The sequence below is a fragment of the Dermacentor silvarum genome, chromosome 6, assembly GCF_013339745.2.
Source record: "Dermacentor silvarum isolate Dsil-2018 chromosome 6, BIME_Dsil_1.4, whole genome shotgun sequence".
NCBI classification, from domain to species: domain Eukaryota; kingdom Metazoa; phylum Arthropoda; class Arachnida; order Ixodida; family Ixodidae; genus Dermacentor; species Dermacentor silvarum.
The window spans coordinates 44,069,539-44,089,965 of record NC_051159.1 but is presented as its reverse complement, the minus strand read 5'-3'; the positions used below and the strand labels follow the sequence as shown (position 1 = coordinate 44,089,965).

Genomic DNA, 20,427 nt, shown 5'->3' with positions numbered 1-20,427 from the left:
ATATCTATTTCGCGGGATTGAATCCCGGCCACGGCGGCCACTTTTTGATGGGGGTGAAATGCGAAACCCCCGTGTACTTAGATTTAGGCGCACGTTAAGGAACCCCAGGTGGTCCAAATGTCCGGAGTCCGCCACTACAGCGTGCCTCATAATCAGATCGTGGTTTTGGAACGTAAAACCCCATAATTTTTCATCTATTTTGCCGTTGTTTTCTAAACTAATAGAAAAGTTAATTCACTCAAGATTGTCTACTTTTCTCCATAAACATTCACTTATTATTCCTTTTCAGTACGGTTTTAGACTGGATTGTCAACGGAAGTGGCTTTGTTGCACCAAAAAGAATTAATATATTACGGAACATTGAGAATAAACTGCTAACACTGGGTGTTTTTATTGATTTCTCAAAAGCGTTCGAACGGATAAATCATAAAACTATGTTAAAAAAGCTGTTTCGTTATGGAATTCGAGGTAATGCAGCTGATTTATTAAGTAGCTACCCATCAGGAAGGTATCAATCAGTTTGTGTGAACCGAGAATTATCAACAGCCCGTGAAATTAAATGCGGTGTTCCCCAAGGCAGTATCCTAGGGCCACTGTTGTTTGTTATATATATAAATGATCTTGTAAACATTGAAACCTCAGCTAACTACATAATGTATGCAGACGACACAAGCATATTTCTTGCTGGAACAGATGCTAATGACATAGTAAAACGTGGAAATCTAATTCTGCATAAACTAAATGCAAGGTCTGTAGAAAACTCATTATTAATAAATTGCTCTAAAACAAAAGCTGTTTTATTGCCCCCAAAATTCGTTCCATGTAACTTCAGTGACGTCTACACTTACAGAACTCAGTCATTGAAATATCTCCTGCAGCCAAATCCCCGGGAATAATTTTTAACGAATTTATGCTTTGGGACCACCACACTAACTACCTACGCACTAAACTTGCGAAGGCTTTAGGCATGGTAAGGAAGTGTATGTATTTTCTACCAGTCCGCCAGAACCGTTTAGTTTACGATGCTTTGTTTGAACCACATTTGCGTTACTGCCATCTCGTATGGGGAAATGGCACTAAGAAAGCTCTGTATAAGGTAACCATAATGCAAAAAAATGCTGTCCGAGCGATTGCAAAACAACCATATGATGCACACACACACCGTTGTATACTAGACTCAAAATTTTGAAAAAAAAAAACACATTTTGTACGATTTTAAGTTACTATCCAGTCTTAAATGTGAAATACATAAGGACACACACTATCTGAGAGCATTATGCAAACTTGATAAACAACGCTTCTTTACGCTCATTGAGGCGCACATAACTTGATCATGTACCAAGATCTCGCACAACTATGGATTTCAGATGATGCAGTCAAGCGTCCCACAGCTTTTAAACAAATTCCACCTCACGATAGAGGATTTGCGTGTACTTTCGATAAATGACTTGTATGTGATTTTTGTATAATGCTTGTTATCATTCGCTTTTTTAGTTCATTTGGTTACATAATGCTGTAGTTTTCATGTTGTATCTATTGTTTACCTGAAGTTTGTGTGGGTTTCCCAGTCGAAAATTATCATCGTCATCAGCAGCCTATATTTACGTCCACTGCAGGACGAAGGCCTCTGCCTGCGATCTACAATTACCCCTGTTTTGCGCTAGCTGATTCCAAGTTGCGCCTGCAGATTTCCTAACTTCATCAAACCACCTAGTTTTCTGCCGTCCTCGACTGCACTTCTCCTGTCTTGGTATCCATTTTGTAACTCTAATGGTCCACCGGTTATCCATCCTACTCATTACATGGCCTGCCCAGCTCCATTTTTTTTCTTTTATAGTCAATTAGAATATCGGCTATCACCCGTTTGCTCTCTTATCCACACCGCTCTCTTCCTGTCTCTTAACATTAGGCCTAACACGTTACGTTCCATCGCTCTTTGTGCGGTCGTTAACTTGTTCTCGAGCTTCTTTGTTAACCTCCAAGTTTCTGCCCTATATGTTAGTACCGGTAGAATGCAACGATTGTACACTTTCTTTTCAACGACAGTGGTAAGGTCCCAGTCAGAATTTGGCGATACCTGCCGTATGCACTCCAACCCAATTTTATTCTTCTGTAAATTTCCTTCTTATGATCAGAGTCCCCTGTGAGTAATTGACCTAGACAAACGAACTCCTTTACAGACTCTAGAGGTCGACTGGCGATCCTGAATTCTTGTTCCCTTGGCAGGCTATTGAACATTATCGTTGTCTTCTACATATTCCTTTTCAACCCCCCTCTTTCACTTTCTCGGTTAAGGTCCTCAATAATTTCTTGTAATTTGTCCCTATTGTTGCTGAATAGGACAATTTCATCTGCAAACCGAAGGTTGCTTAGATATTCGCCGTTGATTCTCATTCCTAAGCCTTCCCAGGCCAATGCCTTGAATACTACTTCAGAATCAGAATCAGTTTATTCTCCTGTCTTGGTATCCATTTTGTAATTCTTCTAACCATACAGTGCATAGCAGTGAAGAGATTGTGTCTCCTTGCCTGACCCCTTTCTTTATAGGTAACTTTCTACTTGTGGGGAACCAAGGCAGCTGTGGAATCTTTGTAGATATTTTCCAAGATATTCACGTATGTCTGTTGTACTCCTTAATTACGCAGTGTTTCTATGTTGCTGCTATGTCTAGTGAATCACATGCCTTTTCATAATCTAGGAAGACCACATAGAGAGGTTCATCGTACTCCGCAGAGTTCTAGATTACTTGATGTGATCAATTGTAGAATATCCCTTCCTGAAGCCGGCTTGTTCTGCTGGTTGATTGGTGGCAAGTGTTGCCCTGATTCTATAGGAAATTATCGTGGTGAATATTTGATACTATACTGAAAGTCAGCTAATGGGCTTACAAGTCTTGAATTGTTTAACGCCTCCCTTCTTATGGTTAAGTACAACGTTGGCACTCTTCCAGCTCTCAGGTACACTCGAAGTCGTGTGGCATTGCGTATAAAATGCCCCAAGCTTTTCATGCACGATATCTCCTCCAACTTTGAATAAATCGACTGTTATTACACTGCACCTTTCCTTGATTTGGTTTGGTTTCTTCTATGAGTGGCTCATACCTACTACGGAGGATTTGCCAAGAACTCTTGCAGCGCCTTCATCCTATTTTTATTGCAGTGTTCACGGTACACGAGAGCGGAGCTTCTGTGCTTGGACACTCACACAGGAATGTATGCATCGCCATACAGAAATTCATTATTGAATCAAACCGATTTCATTGTTAAGCCTATTATTCCCTTTATCATTACATAATAGCCTCTTGTACTAGTATGGTTAGTTTTTTATATATGTATTGTCCACTGAATTGTGTTATAGTTTACTCGCTAAAATATATTTACCAAAATTAGGCATTTGCTAAATTTATTCACTTAGCACATATACAAAATCTGCCCAGCTCTTGCATGATCCCCGTGACTGGGTATGCGCCAAAGATGATTAGGTCAACAGCATCATCATCAACGAGACCGGGTGGCGAGCGCTCACGAGATTTGCCGCGAGCAAGTTCAGCGAGCCTTCGTTCCAAATTGCGGATTCCGAAGCCCTCGAAGAAAGGCGCCAGATGAGAAGAGACGCAGTGGTTCCACGTCACACCACGGTTTTCAGCAATCCCCGAGCGCCCGATTGGATGGCCACGCAACATCGAGAGGCGTCGAGTGGGTTTCAAAGCGCCGAATCTCGAGCGAACCTTCGGGACCAGTTCACCCTTCTGCCAACGCGGCCTCGGGCAACAGGCCCACAGCCTCCGATGGAGCCCTCGGTGCAGTGCAGTCATGGCCTGTACTACCAGGCGATTCCTGCAGCTCCCTCAACGACGATGGCGTCTGTTCTTGAACGTGGCGTGATGCCTTCGAAGTTCTCGGCGTGCCGCGACAACATCAAGTGGGAAGCGACCTCGACCGAGCAGCTGGCGGCACTGACCCTTCCACCGCTGGTCCCGCTGCCACCGCCGTCAGGTGCCGCGCCGTAGTGTTGGCTTGTCTTCTGGTGACGCGTCAGCCGTGTCTGCGTGCTGCGTGACCGGTCTGAGGCCATTAATTTTCTGCAGCGGACGTCAGCTGGAAGGCGGGATCGTGTAGGGGCCCTCTGCAGCTCCCGGCACGCCTTCTTGGTTCCGGAGGCAGATGCTCCAATAGCTGCATTTTGACGTCGCCAAATGGTGTTGCGGCTAGTCACGCAGGTGACTTCATTTCATAGGCGTAGCGCCATATCATTTATGAAACATTGCACATCCATACGGGCGAAATAAACGCGCGCCTGCGCTATGCATAAAATTGTCCACTTCTTTAGCATGTGTTCAATAGAACATGGCTGCCGGTCTCGTATTAAATGCAAACCTCTTTTTCCTGCATATGTTTAACTGATTTACCGCACAAAAGACTGATTCTAGCGCACAGTTGACAGAGGGCTTGCACTTACAGCGCCTTGCTGCTAATCGCCTGCTTTGAGGGCACCGCTTCGCCTCCGTGCCGCTTTCTTTTATACGTGAATTCGTAGTTTGTATACACGAAGTATATCAAAGAATTAAAGGCGAGAGGCCACTGGCAACTACGTCAGCATGGCGACAACGGGAAGACGACTCTGAAATGGTGGCTTTGGATGACAGCCTGACACACCTGTAGGGACACACCTGTAGCGCTGCACTACCGATCCGGGTAGCATTGTATGTGTAGCGTGCGTTGGCAAATGCGGCCCGACTATTACTAACTGAATGAACAAGTGTGGTGTGAGCGCGCACAAACAAACATGAATAGATCACACTGAATGACTGCAGACAACGACTGTCAAAACGCTGGCAGCAAGCAGCGGGCGAAGGTACGTGCGGTCTATCGCTTCAACGGAAACTGAGCGGCGAATGCACGGCGCATAAAGGTCAGATCCGTGTGGAGATAAGCGACGGTGCGAGCGAGCGACGAGCGCGGTTGCTGGCAGAGTAGAACTCACCACTCTCGTATTGGACTAAACGGTGAAGAAATTACACGCCGCGAATTATCGTCAATTAAAGCAAAGAGCATACAAAACTTCGCTTACATCGAATCCGACAGCGTGTGGGATCCGCAATTTTTTTTTAGTCTCTAAGATTTAATGGCGGTCACTGGCTAGAGGATACGGCCATAAGCCAGCGGTTATTATTACAACGGTAGAACCAAGGAGGTTTAAAAAAAAAAAACCCTTCACCTGTCGAGAAAATGGGGGTAAGCGAGGCTTGTCGTGCGTGTAGGTGACCGTGCTGATATTCTTTTTTTATCTCTCTCTCTCTCTATATATATATATATATATATATATGAACGAGAAGAAAGGGAACCGAGGTGCCGGATTTTCATTAATCATATCAAAAGAAGGCAAGCAACACTGACATCAAGGGCAGCATAGGGCAAATTGTTTGTTGGCTCTTTATATATATATATATATATATATATATATATATATATATATACATTCTCTCTCTCTTTCTTTGTTTCTCTGGCCTTCGTGGTGGTTTTCTTTCTTTATCTCTCTCTCTTTCTCGGTCATTCTTTCTCTCGTTATTTTTTTCTTTCTCTCTCTTTTTTGTCCCTGGTATGTGCCAATGCGTTTGGACCCTTTCTGAACTATCGCCAGGATCGGCCCACGTTAAAAAAAATTGCTTCGCTTAAAAAAAATTGCTGCAGTGGAGCTGCCGTCTCACTTTTGAGACGGCAGCTCCAATACAGCAATTTTTTTAAAGCGAAGCTTTATAGCCTCACAAGTTTCGGCGGTGTTGGTGCTGGTGGCGGTGGCGGTGTCACGCTGAAACGTGGGCCGATCCTGGCGATAGTTCAGAAAGGGTCCAAACGCATTGGCACATACCAGGGACGAAAAAGAGAAAGAAAAAAATAACAAGAGAATGACGGAGAAAGAGAGAGAGAGAAAGAGAGAGAGAGAAAGAGAGAAAACCACCACGAAGGCCAGAGAAACAAAGAAAGAGAGAGAGAATATATATATATGCCAACAAACAGAAAGAGCCAACAAACAATTTCCCCTATGCTGCCCTTGGTGTCAGTGTTTCTTGCCTTCTTATGATATGATTAATGAAAATCGGGCACCTCGGTTCCCTTTCTTCTCGTTCATATATATATATATATATATATATATATATATATATATATATATATATATATATATATATATATATTGTAGTGAAGAAGAGGGACGATGCAGTGGGGCATCTTTACCAGCGCTGTCTAGTGGGTCAGTCTGTCCAGCGCATCGCTCGGACTACGCCGCTCGCGGTTCCCTGAACTGATCGGACGGTCAGCCCTAACGCTTGCGTGCAATAAACGCCTTTACAAGTGGTGGAGAGTGCTACGCTCGAACGCATCCTGGAGCTTCGATCCCGTACCCTCTCCTCAACCATGTCTCAGGTGTGAGCGCCCGCATGTGCCGCCTATCTCATCGCTAGCGCCACCTACAGCGCTGTTACGCCGACTCAACGCCAAGCCCAAAGGAGGCAGGGCTCTCTCTCCCGTTCGCTACGACCGCCGCCACGGACGGTCATGGTTTTTGGCGCGTGCCACTATGTTTTCTAATAAATAAGTGTTACCCTGTTATTCTCGCCTCAGCCTTCACGCCTCAGCCTTCACGCCTCAGCCTTCACGCCTCAGCCATCACGCCCAGCCCTCACATCTGGCGCAGTCGACCCCGAACCTCAGCCAAGCCATTCAGCCACGGCAGCGCAAGAACGCCTTTCGAACGCCAGCGTCGAACGCCAGCAACAACGCCAGCGTCGAACGCCGGTCAGTACGCCTTCTCAACTGCATTCGTCATTGTACTTACGCACTCACGCCGCCGAAGACTCACGCCTGAAGATACTCCTGCCATTTTACCGCTCGTCTGTGTAAAGCACGGCCGTCATATGAAGAGTGCCGTGAATGTTGACTAGCCCTAGTCGACAACTAGGCTTAGCGATCACTCGCCCAGTCTCCCGTGCGCCCAGCCTCGTTTCGCGGTGCATCATGCCCGGAATTGTGTGGCAGAATCTCGACCCGGTGACCATGTCGCGCCTCGGCGTCGACCTTATACGCGAAGAATTGGCCCGTCGACAGCTGGATATCACAGGTTCGAAAGAGGAGCTCTTTCAGCGTTTGCAAGCCGACATTCAGCAGCAGCGTGAAGCTACCCCCTCGGTTGAAACGAATGAATCCGCCTCGAACGCTGCGGCGTCTTTGACGCTGGACCCAGCCACTCTACAGAGCCTCGCCATGCTGTTCCAGCAGCTACCTCGCCCTGCAACAACGGTGACGACACTGCCAGACCTGTCATCGTCCATCCCGCAATTCGCAGGTTTGCACAGCCACAGTGTCAATACATGGCTTGACGACGTACGCCGAGTGCAGCAGCTCGCCTCGTGGGACGACGCCACCACACGCCTGATCGCAGCTAGCAAGCTGAAAGGCACGGCGCGAGACTGGCATCTCACGTTCGGCAACCAGTACAGCACCTGGGCCACGTGGAGTGCCGCCCTGAAGGACACATTTTGTACAGAATTGTCCCTCATTGAGTGGCAAGAGCAGGTCATGAGGGTAACCCAGGCCCCATCCCAAAGCTTACACCAATATGCCTTTGCCAAGTTGAAGATCATTGAGCGTTGCCCCGTTAACCTTTCTGAGGCCCAAAAGATTGACTACCTGCTGCATGGTTTACGGGAACAACACATCCTCGCCGCCATAGCAGCCAACCGGCCGCCCACGGTAGCTAAGTTTATTTCTACTTGCACCAGCCTCGACAAGAGTGCGCAACATCTACACGCCAAAGCAAGCCCGTCACCATTTGCCGGTTCTGTTTTGCCGCCGTCGCAACCCTTTCGTGCCGCTAAGCCCGCAGAGCGCCAGCAGCCTCGCTCAGACCAATCGACACCACAGTCCTCCCGAGGGGCCACACCAAAAACGCGCATTTCAGAGCTGCCTGCCGAGCAACAAGAAGCTACTTATGCAGCTATTTCGGCACAGTATGGCGCTCCAGCTTTTCGTAGCGGTCAAGACCTGTCTCAAGCTGTCTGCTACCAATGTCATGCCTTGGGTCATCTGGCATCCAAGTGCCCTACACGCACCAGCCGCTTATCATCACCAGCGTCTCCAACCATGCCCAAGACACAGCAGCCCCCAGCACTGCACAGTGCACCCGTTCCGCTTGACGGCTCACAACAGCAATGCCCCTTCTTCAACGCAACTCTCAGTGGAGTCGGTGAGTGTGAAGCGTTTCCTGACTCTGGGTCCAAGGTGACATTAATCTCTAAAGCTCGTGTACCTGCAAGCATGATCATCCCATGGACCGAGCCTCCACTCGTGGTGGTAGGAGGAAGCACAGTGCTACCTGTTGGTGCTGCATTTTTGAAGATATCCATCGGCCCCGCCACAGGAGTTGTTGAAGCTGCTGTTTTAGAAGATAATGTACTCCCCCTCATTCTTGGTGAGGATTGGTTCTCGGCAGCGCAGGCACGTCTCATCTTTGAGCCTCCGAAGCCAGCGCAGTTGCAGCATACAGCCACGAATATCACCATTACCACAAACCAAAAGCTAGTCTCAAGAATGGCAAATGCTGTGATCCCAACAAGGTCCGTCCTTTTTCCTGAAACCAGGCCCAGTTCCAAAGACTGCCTACAACGTGATCCGTTGCCGTTGCCAGAACAGCCACCATGGCAAGCGTTAGCAGCCCAAACGTTGCCCTCAAGTAGCGCTCCTCTAGTGTCAAACTTCCGCGCTTCCGACACGGCGCTCGTGCACATTCATCCTGACATTCCACCGGCTCGCGTTGACAGCCAGCTCGCCCTCACCCAGCCTCCCCTTTTGGCGCACTTCGACCCCATGGCAACCACAACGCTAACCACAGACGCTTCGCAGGAAGCCATTGGAGCAGTGTTATCGCAAATCCAAGACACCAGAGAATGTGTCATTGCCTACGCCAGCCGTGGACTTACGTTGGAGTTACGAAAACTGCACAGCAATGTATGGGAGTATATCGCCGTGCACGGGGCAATAACTGTGAAGTTCCGCCAATACCTCCAAGGCAGAAAATTCTCTCTGGTCACAGACAACTGGACTGTTGCCTGCTTAACGTCCAACGTGCGGCCATCTCGTCGGTTCACTTCTATGCTCATGGACTTTACAGTAGAGTTCGATTTCACCGTGCGACATCAGCCAGGACGCCAAAACGTTGTAGCCGACCACTTGTCCCGTTTGGCAGGTGCTAACCATGGCTCAGCCTTCGAATCCAATGAGTTCAAGCGCTTCATGAGTCTTCATTACGTGGAGCTCCATTTCACAACTGCCTATCGACCTGAGGGCAATGGCTTAGTCGAGAGAAGCAATGGAACTCTCCTGGCAGCTCTCCGCAAGATCTGTGCAATGGAACCACTGTCATGGCCTACCAAACTTCAAGAGGCAGCATTTGCAGTAAACACGTCCATGAATGCCAGCACGAACGTTACGCCATTTCAGCTTCTCTATGGCTACGTACCGAAGATTCCACTCCAACACCATCCTCCGTTCCAGCACTCCGCCCTTGCCGAGCGCATCCTCGACACAACAGTGCAGCGCTCCGAAGCAGCCGCCAATTCGGAAGCAGCCCAAGGTGCACGCAAAGAGCGCTGCGACCGCAGCCACCGTTCTCACACCTTTACCGTCGGTGATATGGTCTGGGTGAGACGACAGGCTCCGGTTGCCAATGAGAAAATAGCACCTCGCTTCAATGGTGTTTATCGCCTCTACAGAGCAGCAACAGCCTCAACGGCCCCAACGCACTCGATGTCTACCGAGCCACCTCGACGACTTTGTGCTCGAGTGAAGTTGCAGCGTTCCCGCGCATGTGTGTGGGTGTGGTATCGTGCGTGTGACAGTGTGCAGAAGCAATTGACCACGAGACGTGGTCAGTCAGACTGGGGTGGGATGTGAGCGCCCGCATGTGCCGCCTATCTCATCGCTAGCGCCACCTACAGCGCTGTTACGCCGACTCAACGCCAAGCCCAAAGGAGGCAGGGCTCTCTCTCCCGTTCGCTACGACCGCCGCCACGGACGGTCATGGTTTTTGGCGCGTGCCACTATGTTTTCTAATAAATAAGTGTTACCCTGTTATTCTCGCCTCAGCCTTCACGCCTCAGCCTTCACGCCTCAGCCATCACGCCCAGCCCTCACACAGGACGCATCTCAGCCGACGACCCAGCAAACGCCTCCTACACCCTCCGTCGTGTGCTCTGGTCTACCTCGCCACAAGGATCCTCCTGTTTTCGGCGGCACAGATGACAGCGACGTGGAGGACTGGCTGTCCACGTACGAGCGAGTAAGCGTCATCAATAAATGGGACGATGCCGCGAAACTAAGCAACGTGTTCTTTTACCTCGCCGGCGTGGCAAGCCTCTGGTGCAACAACCACGAGACGGAAATTCCTACATGGTCCGCGTTCAGGACCTCGTTAATAGCTGTGTTTGGTCGTCCTGCTGCGCGCAAGGTACAAGCAGAATCCCGCTTGCGAGAACGAGCCCAACAGCCAGGAGAGTCCTTCACTATCTATATCGAAGATATCCTGGACTTGTGTAAGCGCGTGGACGCGACGATGTCGGAATCAGACAAAATCAGAAACGTTATGAAGGGAACCGAGGACGCCGCTTTCAACATGCTGCTCGCCAAGAACCCCCAATCCGTCACAGAGATTGTTACGTTATGCCAAAGTTACGAGGAGCTACGTAGGCAGCGCTCATTGACTCGTCGGTCTTCCTCACGCGACGAACACATCGCTGGTCTGGCTACCACCTTCGACCAGACCGCACTGCTTGCGGAAATGAAGGCATTCATTCGGGAGGAAGTAGCGCGCCAACTCTCCTTGGTACGTACCCTTCGCTCAGCCGCCGAATGTGCCACAGCCCGCTTCGACTATCGTGCCTCCGCTCCGCCGCGCCATCGAGCAAGAAATCGCCGACGTATTGCCCATCCAACGCCACCATGTTCCTGCGCCTGTGCCACTCAGCTACACCGAGGTCGTGGCTCCACCCCAAAAGTCTCTGGCACCAGCACCACTCAGCTACGCTGAGGTCGTCGCGAGGCCCCACCCACTCTGCGCCTGTGCCCCTCACTTATGCCGACGTCGTGGCTAGGTCACCAGTGCAGCCCGCTATACAGTCATATCACCAGCCGCTCCATACAGGGCGTGCTCCGACGTGGGCGGGACCAGCCACAGCGAACCGGTGGCGTACGTCTGACAACCGGCCTATATGCTTTGCCTGCGGCTACGCCGGTCACGTGGCTCGTTTCTGTAATCGTGTGCAGCCGCCCAGCGTCGCATCATCCATGCCAAACCGTTCGCCCCGTCCATCTTACGACCCACCTTCCGGTGTGTCACCGACATACCGCCCGCCGCCGAACACCCGCCGTTCCCCATCTCCACGCCGGGGCTCGTTGTCGCCGATGCGGCCTCATCCCGTTACTCGGGATGAGGAAAACTAACAGTCGCAGTCCAAGAGGCAAGGGCTGCGTCAACGTCGAATTGCACAAGTCCTCATTGCAGCCCATTAAATGTGATAGACGTGTTTGTCGACGGTGTCCGCGCGTCTGCACTTGTGGACACAGGAGCAGCCGTATGTGTGATGAACGCTACACTTTGCCGCTTACTTCGGAAAGTCACGACGCCCCTGTCCGGACTATCCCTTCGCACAGCCAGTGCTCAGCATATTCGACCCTTGGCGTCTTGCACTGCTCGTGTAGAAATTCAGGACGTTGTCTACGCCATAGAATTCTTCATCCTTTCCTCCTGCTCTCACGATGTCATCCTCGGCTGGGATTTTCTCTCGCGCCACAATGCCGTTATCGATTGCGCACAGGCCGAAATAGAACTATCGCCGCTGCTAGATTTGACGCCAACTGACGCTCCGCCGCTTTCCAGGAAACTGATCGTTGAAGCCGACACTCAGGTTGCTCCCAACGCCTCAATGATCATGTCCATGCGCTGCAGTGGCCTCTCGGACGCCATTGCATTACTTTCGCCGTCTGGCCGTTTCCTCGCACGGAAGGGCCTGTTGCTACCGTTTGCGACCGTGGACATCATCGAGGGCACTAGCACAATTTTCGTTTGTAACCCGTGCCCATACCCTGTCATGCTGCTCCGAGGAGAATGTGTTGGTACCGTGGAAGCCATCGACGACGTGCAAGTTATCGACGTGCCCGACTACCCGAATTGCGCCACCTACCGTACGCTCAGTGCTGTTTCTACATCTGACGCATTGCCCAGAGATGTATTTGGTTCTTCCATCGCTGGAACCCTTACAGCGGCCCAGCGTTCCCAGCTGCTGTACCTCTTGGAAGAATTTCGTTCGTCTTTCGACGTGGCGCAAGCTTCCTTGGGTCGGACTTCAACTGTAACACACCACATCGGCACTGGCTCTCACCCACCATTGCGACAACGCCCGTATCGCGTTTCTGCCAGCGAACGTCGTGTGATTACCGAGCAAGTCGACGACATGCTTCGGCGCGAAGTAATTCGACCTTCGAAAAGTCCATGGGCTTCTCCTGTCGTACTTGTTACAAAGAAGGACGGCTCCGTAAGGTTTTGCGTCGATTATCGCCGGCTGAACAAGATCACTCGCAAGGACGTCTATCCCCTGCCACGTATAGACGACGCAATTGACTGCCTGCAAGGAGCCGAGTTCTTTTCATCTCTGGATTTGCGCTCCGGGTAGTTGGCAAGTGCCTATGGAAGAAGTCGATCGACCGAAAACAGCCTTTATCACGCCCGACGGCTTGTACGATTTTCACGTCATGCCTTTTGGACTCTGTAATGCGCCCGCCACATTCGAGCGCATGATGGACACAGTTCTGCGAGGCTTAAAGTGGCACACATGTTTGCGCTATCTTGTCACAGTAGAGGGAAAAAATCTGATTACCAGAAGATTCATAGGATGAAATATAGTACAATGGAGTAATGAAGAAATACAATAATAAAGAACTTGATGTATTGATATGAACAAGGACATTTAAAAGAATCACGCGGACGATATGTATACGTAGACCACACACAAACTGCGTGAATCAGCAGACGCTGCAGAAGGCATGGAACTTCAGCCATAGCTACACGCAGCTTGCTTGAGTTAATTACAGTTGGGATAACGTAAACGATCACATTGTGGTATATTGCTGTGTGCCATCGTGTAAATAAGAACAAAGCAAGGACTCTAGCATCAGTTTTCACAGTTTCATAAAAGCTTTACGATGCATATTGGACGGGCCGAACAAACACGTAAGCAATCACTCCATCAGTGAGTTGTTTTTTTTTTCTTGTGTGGAGCGGCGCGAAATTTCCGAACCTAGGAAGAATTCATGTACTATTTTACGCGTTATTACATACCACTACAATGAGTACACTTAAACAATTTTGACATACTGTAGCTGTTGTCTTCGTAAGAAATTATCACATATGCTAGCAGCCCGCTACAGAAGAGCAGGCGCACACACGCCGCCCAGCCACCCGCCGAGTAGCAGACGAACAGGTTATAAAAGTGCCACCTATGGCCACCGGTTGAACGAAAGTGGGCGCAAGCTGCTCCCATAGAAGCCGGACATCTGTGCAGGTCTGTAGTTCCAGTAGGTCGTGATATTGACGACATTGTCGTTTTCGCGCCCGACTTCCCCACGCACCTTGAACGCCTCCAGCGTGTTTTGACGTGTTTATCGAACGCCGGCCTACAATTAAACATAAAGAAGTGCCGATTTGCAGCACGGCAACTCACGATCCTTGGCTATGTCGTATCCAAGGACGGAATTCTCCCCTACCCCGACAAACTTCGTGCCGTTGCCGAATTCCCCAAGCCAACGTCCATTAAATAATTGCGCAGTTTTATCGGTCTATGCTCATACTTCAGACGCTTCATTCGGAATTTCGCCGCCATCATATCGCCCCTGACGAAGCTCCTAGGGATGAACGGGCTCCTCACCTCATGGTCATTAGACTGCGACGAGGCGTTCACGAGTCTTCGTCGTTTGCTGACTTCCCCCCCCCCCCCCCCCCCCCCCCCCCCCAGTTTGGCACCACTACGACCCGACGGCCCCTACAGAGGTCCACACAGATGCCAGCGGTGTTGGCCTTGGCGCTGTCCTCGCGCAACGCAAGCAAGAGTTCCCTGAGTATGTCGTCGCCTTATGCCAGCCGAACGCTTACGAAAGCCGAGAACAATTACACCGTGACAGAAAAAGGATGTGTCACGATCATCTGGGCTCTTACTAAGTTCCGGCCATATTATTGCGATAGCAATTATATGGACACTCAAAAGCAGATTTCTGCCGTCGTCGTCGCCGTCGCCGTCGCCGTGAGGTTCCGTATGACGTCAATGGAGATGAAATCGTCGCCGCGCGCCGAACGCTGTATGTGCGAGTGAAAGGGCGCGAGGGGCGCGCGCTTTCACGGGGAGTGAACGCACGGCGGAGAACAAACGCGCGTTCTGCGCCGTGCTCCATTAAGGGCTGCAGAAGTAGGCGTCTCTTTCCTCCTTTACAATCACCATATATGTAGAGCAAACGCGCCTTCTTCCGACGCGCGAGAGGCCGGGGGGGGGGGGGGGAGGGGGAGGGAAGGGAGGCGACGTTTAGCTGCGGCACCAAGTGCCTATTTATATTTTGCCGGTGCTGCTGCATGTCCAAGTTCATACAGCTGATAAAGCTAATATCATTACTCCGTATAGCTCTCTACAAATTTGCTATCGCAATTGATGGTTCGCCTTTCAGGTGAAACTGCGACAACTTTTTGTATGGCCGCCCATTTGATGTCATCACGGACCACCACGCACTATGTTGGCTGGCGTCATTGAAAGATCCGTCCGGTCGTCTTGCACGTTGGGCGCTTCGCCTGCAAGACTACGACATCCGCGTACTCTACCGCAGCGGACGACAGCACTCGGACGCCGATGCCCTCTCGCGCTCTCCCTTGGCTGACAACAATATATCTCGGTTGACTGCGTCTTCCATCGACCTTCGCACCATCGCTTCTGAGCAGCGCAAGGACCCCTGGATTGCGTCGCTTATAGGCTGGCTCTCTGATCCATCGACCAGGTCAACAACCCGCGCGTTGCGCCGTCAAGCTCACCATTTCGCCATTCGCGACGACCTGCTTCACCGGCGCAATTACAGCTCCGACGGCCGCCAGTGGTTGTTAGTGCCTCGCAGCCTGCGTTCCGAAATATGCGCAGCTTTCCACGCCGATCCCCAGTGTGCCCATTCTGGCGTTTTCAAGACTTACCAGCGCCTTCAACAGCGGTACTACTGGCGAGGGATGTACAGCTACGTTCAAAAGTTCGTACGCTCTTGTCCCGATTGCCAGCGCCGGAAATCTTCACCTCGCCTCTCTCCAGCTGGGCTGCAACCTTTACCTTGCCCCACCCGGCCCTTTGGGCGCGTCGGTATAGATTTGTACGGGCCCCTTCCCATGACATCGGCTGGAAACCGCTGGGCCATTGTGGCGGTTGACAACCTTACGCGATACGCTGAAACTGCGGCACTTCCGGCAGCTACAGCGCGTGACGTCGCCTCCTTCCTGCTTCGTCGATTCATCCTACGTCATGGGCCACCCCAGGAGCTGCTCAGTGACCGCGGACGTGTCTTCCTCTCCGAAGTAGTTGAAGCTATTCTCAAAGAGTGCCACGTTGCTCATCGCACAACAGCGTACCATCCTCAAACCAATGGACTCACGGAACGGTTCAACCGTACGCTCGGCGACATGATCTCAATGTACGTCTCCTCCGACCACACAAACTGGGACGCCATTCTGCCCTTCGTCACCTACGCGTACAATACCGCTACGCAGAGCACTACTGGTTTTTCGCCATATTTCTTATTGTATGGCCGGCACCCATCGCACACCATCGACACAATGCTACCATACCGCCCTGACGCATCTGAATGTGCGCCCATTTCTGATACGGTGAGACATGCCGAATAGTGCCGCGACCTCGCCCGGGCTTTTACCTCCAATGACCAAGAGCGCCAGAAGAACACTCGCGGTGACACCACCTCTGCGCCCACCTTTCTTCCTGGAGCGCTTGTGTGGCTCTCAGTTCCTTCCGCGGCACCTGGTCTGTCTTCCAAGTTAATGTCTAAGTATGAAGGTCCCTACCGCATCGTCCAGCGTGCATCACCCGTCAACTATGTGATTGAGCCCGTTGAACCATCTTCCGACATGCGCCATCGCGGACGCGACATTGTCAACGTCGAGCGCCTCAAGCCGTATTATGATCCCCTAATAGTGTCGAACTGTTAGGTTGCCGGACGGCTCCCTTTTTCGTCCCCGGGGTAATTGTAGAGAAGAAGAGGGACGATCGATGCAGTGGGGCATCTTTACCAGCGCTGTCTAGTGGGTCAGTCTCTCCAGCGCATAGCTCGGACTACGCCGCTCGCGCTCGCGGTTCCCTGAACTGATCGGACGGTCAGCCCTAACGCTTGCGTGCAATAAACGCTTTTACAATATATATATATATATATATATATAGAGAGAGAGAGAGAGATAAAAAAGAAGAATATCACCACGGTCACCTACACACACGACAAGCCTCGCTTACCCCCATTTTCTCCACAGGTGATGAAGCCTGGACCGCCGCCATCTTACCAGAGGCAAGCAATAACGTTAGGAAATACCGGAGAATATACCACGCACTTTCTTCCCACTCCGTGCTGTTTTAAGATGGTGCATTTAGCCGTGCGGATATTGTTGTACGTCTTTCTTTCTGTCACTGGTTTCAGAAGAAAGCCTAAACATTTTTATTGCGATAGCAATTATATGGACACTCAAAAGCAGATTTCTGCCGTCGCCGTCGCCGTGAGGTTCCGTATGACGTCAATGGAGATGAAATCGTCGCCGCGCGCCGAACGCTGTATGTGCGAGTGAAAGGGCGCGAGGGACGCGCGCTTTCACGGGGAGTGAACGCACGGCGGAGAACAAACGCGCGTTCTGCTCTGTGCTCTCTTAAGGGCTGCAATAGTAGGCGTCTCTTTCCTCCTCTACAATCACCATATATGTAGAGCAAACGTGCCTTCTTCCGACGCACGAAAGGCCATGAGGGGGGGAGGGGGAGGGAAGGGAGGCGACGTTTAGCTGCGGCACCAAGTGCCTATTTATATCAGAGGCTCCGGCAACAGTCACCAACGCCGCACGCATTTTGAGCGAACGCGGGCAAAACGCCGACGGCGTCGACAACAGTTCTGCGTGTTGCCGGTGCTGCTGCATGTCCAAGTTTATACAGCTGATAAAGCTGCTATCATTACTCCGTATAGCTCTCTTCAAATTTGCTATCGCAATTGATGTTTGAAATTTTCTGACACATCATCATTTTAATACACAGCCAAAGGCAAGGTTTTAAGCGAAAACGTCGAGCTTTTAATTTCAAATCAACCTAGGCATTTGCAATAACTGACCAAAAGGACGTGAGCTGTGAGCACATTTCAGCTGTCATGGCCCACTTTCACAATAGAAGTATAAGCAATGTGTGGCTTCACCTGCGCTGGTAACTGTGGGGGCTGCCACTCCAGCAAAATTTGTTTAAACCTCCTTCGGCTGTCCCACCGACCTGCACTTCTAATAGACCTGGTTTAGTAGGTGCTGCTAACATGCTTTATCTTCAATGGCCTCTACACTTGCTCTGGTTGTTCTGCTTATTTGGCCCGCATGTACAATCATGGTTAGACGCAACATGTAAACAAATAGCATATTTTTACAGTTCTTCATCTACCCTTTAGACCCTTTAAGCTAATGTCACCAAACGCAATATAAGTTTATATGCCTGAAGCTGTTCTGTTGAAGTGTTTGTTGCCAGTAGAATCATAAAACATTGATTGCCCTTCCACTCTGGGAAGAAGGACGACCAGCGAAGTGGTAATGTGCTCTTCTAAAATGACGAAATGGTATATATGTCTGACTATATATTTGCTATTAAGCATCGAGACAAAGACACCATATTCTACCTTAATCCTCCTTCATCTACCGTAATCCACCCTGATCGATGTTAATCTACCCTAATCAATCCTAATCCTCCTTAACACAGCTTATTAAACCTTAATCCACTTTAATCTACCTTGATAGACCTTAATCCATTTTAGTAATCCTCAATCTACCTTCATCCTAACTATTGATAGCTATAGGAGAGAATCTACTCGAATTATAACAGTTAAACAACGCAGCGCTAACGATGAATGGATGTCAGCTGAACTTGGCCTCTATTGAATGACCTGAGAGGTACTGGTAAAAAACCAGATTCATGCACATTAAAAATGATCAGCCTGTAATCGGCTTATTTGCCGCTTCTGACTGATTGTGACCCAAAAACAATTCTTTTTAGTTCGAAACAACAAATCTGTAGGTACCGATGGCATCTCCTGAGCTTCGAAGAAACTATGGCTGCATCAACACCGTTTTCCTAGAAATGATTAATTACATCTGGTCATGCGGCGATATTCCTGTCAGAATGAAAACGGCAATCATTATACCACTATATAAGAAAGGATCTCGAGGCAAAGTTGCAACCTGTCGGCCTATATCAATTTTAGCTTGCTTGACACAAATATTAGAGAAACATATACTTCTAACTATGAACAGCTTCCTTTACACTGACACCATATTGTCACCGCAGCAATATGGCTTTATAAAAGGCAAAGGCACTCAGGCGCTTATGAATGATTTTTTCCGACTTCATGAATTTCTGTTTAGAAGGTAACCAGGTAGCGTGCACATTGTTTCTTGACGTAAGCAAACCTTTTGATAGCGTCTGTCATGACTTATTGTTAACGAAACTTTCGATGATGGGATTCCGTGGGTTATTTCTGTCACTTCTCGATAATTTTCTACGGGACCGGTATCACTATGTCTCAGTTCAAAATTTTCACAGCAGCGTTTCGCCAATCAAAGCCGGTGTTCTACAAATTTCAATACTAAGCCCCCTCGTATTTAACATTTATGTTAACGATCTGTATAATGCAATCCCCATTAAAACATTCCAATATGCAGACGATACAGTATTAGTCTCTCGTGCAAATCATTATTCTCATGCAGCTTCTCTTTTACAAGAATCAGCAACGAAGGCAATGAACTGGTTGGCAACCAATTTAATTAAGATTAACGTATTAAAAATGCAACTCGTCTGCCTTCGAAGCCCCTTAAAGAAAGTTCACCTGACTAGGAGAGTAATATTACACAGATCGCAATGTATTCATGTTCTTGCGACGCTATCGGCTTCACATCATCCGTAAATTACATCGGTTTGTGTTTTGACAGTGATCTTTCATGGAATTCGCACATTGCTTATGTATATGAAAGGCCTCGCTCAGTGCTGTGCTTACTTTACCAAAGTCGCCACCTCATACTTTTATCAGTAAGGAAAACCACAGCGCATGAGTTATCTAACAGTGTAGTCCGATACAGGATTACTGCTTATGGTCATTGCGCTGTTCTTTGCGACAAAAAAATTAATTCACTAATGCGCTCCCTTCTAAAGGTTATATGTTTCTACTTGTACTACCTGTCACATTTTGTCAGTCAAGCCCAATGATGGTTTGGCAGGCCTGACGAATGTACTGTGTTCTGTAGAAATAATAAAGCATTATTATTATTATCCTCCTTCATCCACCTTAACCCACCTTAGTCAACCTTAGTCAACCTTTATCAATCTTAATCCTCCTTAATCCGCCTTACTCTGCCTTAATCCTCCTTCATCCACCTTAATCGACCTTAATTTACCTTATTCGAACCTGTCCCCCCTAATCCACCTTAATCCTTTTTGTATCTACCTTAAGCACCTTAGTCGACCTTTATTCACCTTAGTCAACCTTAATGCACCTTAATCCAAGTTAATGAACCAAAATCCTCCTTAATACACCTTAATATACCCTTATCGACCTTAAATAGACCTAATGCATCCTAATCCACCCTCTCGAATGACGCTTGCTTAGCAGGGCTGTTTGAGGAATTTTAAGGCATGGCCTCAGATATTATGAGCGTTAGTGAGGTTAAAAAAACTGGTGAGGCGTTTTCAGTGCTGACTAATGGCCACGTCCTCTGCTATAGAGGTCTTCCAGATAACAAAGAATACGGGGCAGGATTTATATTCCATAAGGTCCTAGCGGGAACCATTGATGAATTCTACAGCATTATTGAGAGGGCAGCAGTCGTCGTAATAAAACTGAACAGGAGGAGTAGAATAAAGGTAGTACAAGCCTACGCCCCAACCTCCAGTCACGATGTTGAAGAAATAGAACAGTTTTATGAAGAGGTTGAATTAGCGATGAGTAAAGTGCAAACTCAGTATGGTGTAGTCATAGACGACTTCAATGCAAAAGTGGCGAAAAAGGCAGGCTGGTGAACAAGCAATCGGCAACTACGGCATCAATTATAGGAACACTAGAGGAAAAATGT

General features: G+C 49.2%; 1 protein-coding gene across 1 annotated transcript; it reads left to right on the top strand.

Moving 5' to 3' along the window:
- The first annotated feature begins 6,629 nt into the window (after window positions 1-6,629).
- LOC125946291 (uncharacterized) lies at window positions 6,630-8,706 on the top strand. Its single transcript, XM_049668995.1, has 2 exons — window positions 6,630-7,863; window positions 8,636-8,706. Exons 1-2 carry the CDS (start codon window positions 6,930-6,932, stop codon window positions 8,704-8,706), a joined length of 1,005 nt encoding a protein of 334 aa, XP_049524952.1. The 5' UTR covers window positions 6,630-6,929.
- The last annotated feature ends 11,721 nt before the right edge of the window (window positions 8,707-20,427 follow it).

Bases quoted from the DNA above. Each gene is read 5' to 3' on its own strand.
- LOC125946291 (XM_049668995.1), top strand. From the start codon at position 6,930: ATGTTGACTAGCCCTAGTCGACAACTAGGCTTAGCGATCACTCGCCCA. The intron at 7,864-8,635 runs GTGCCGCTAAGC...TCCTGAAACCAG, and splicing joins GCCGCCGTCGCAACCCTTTC to GCCCAGTTCCAAAGACTGCC.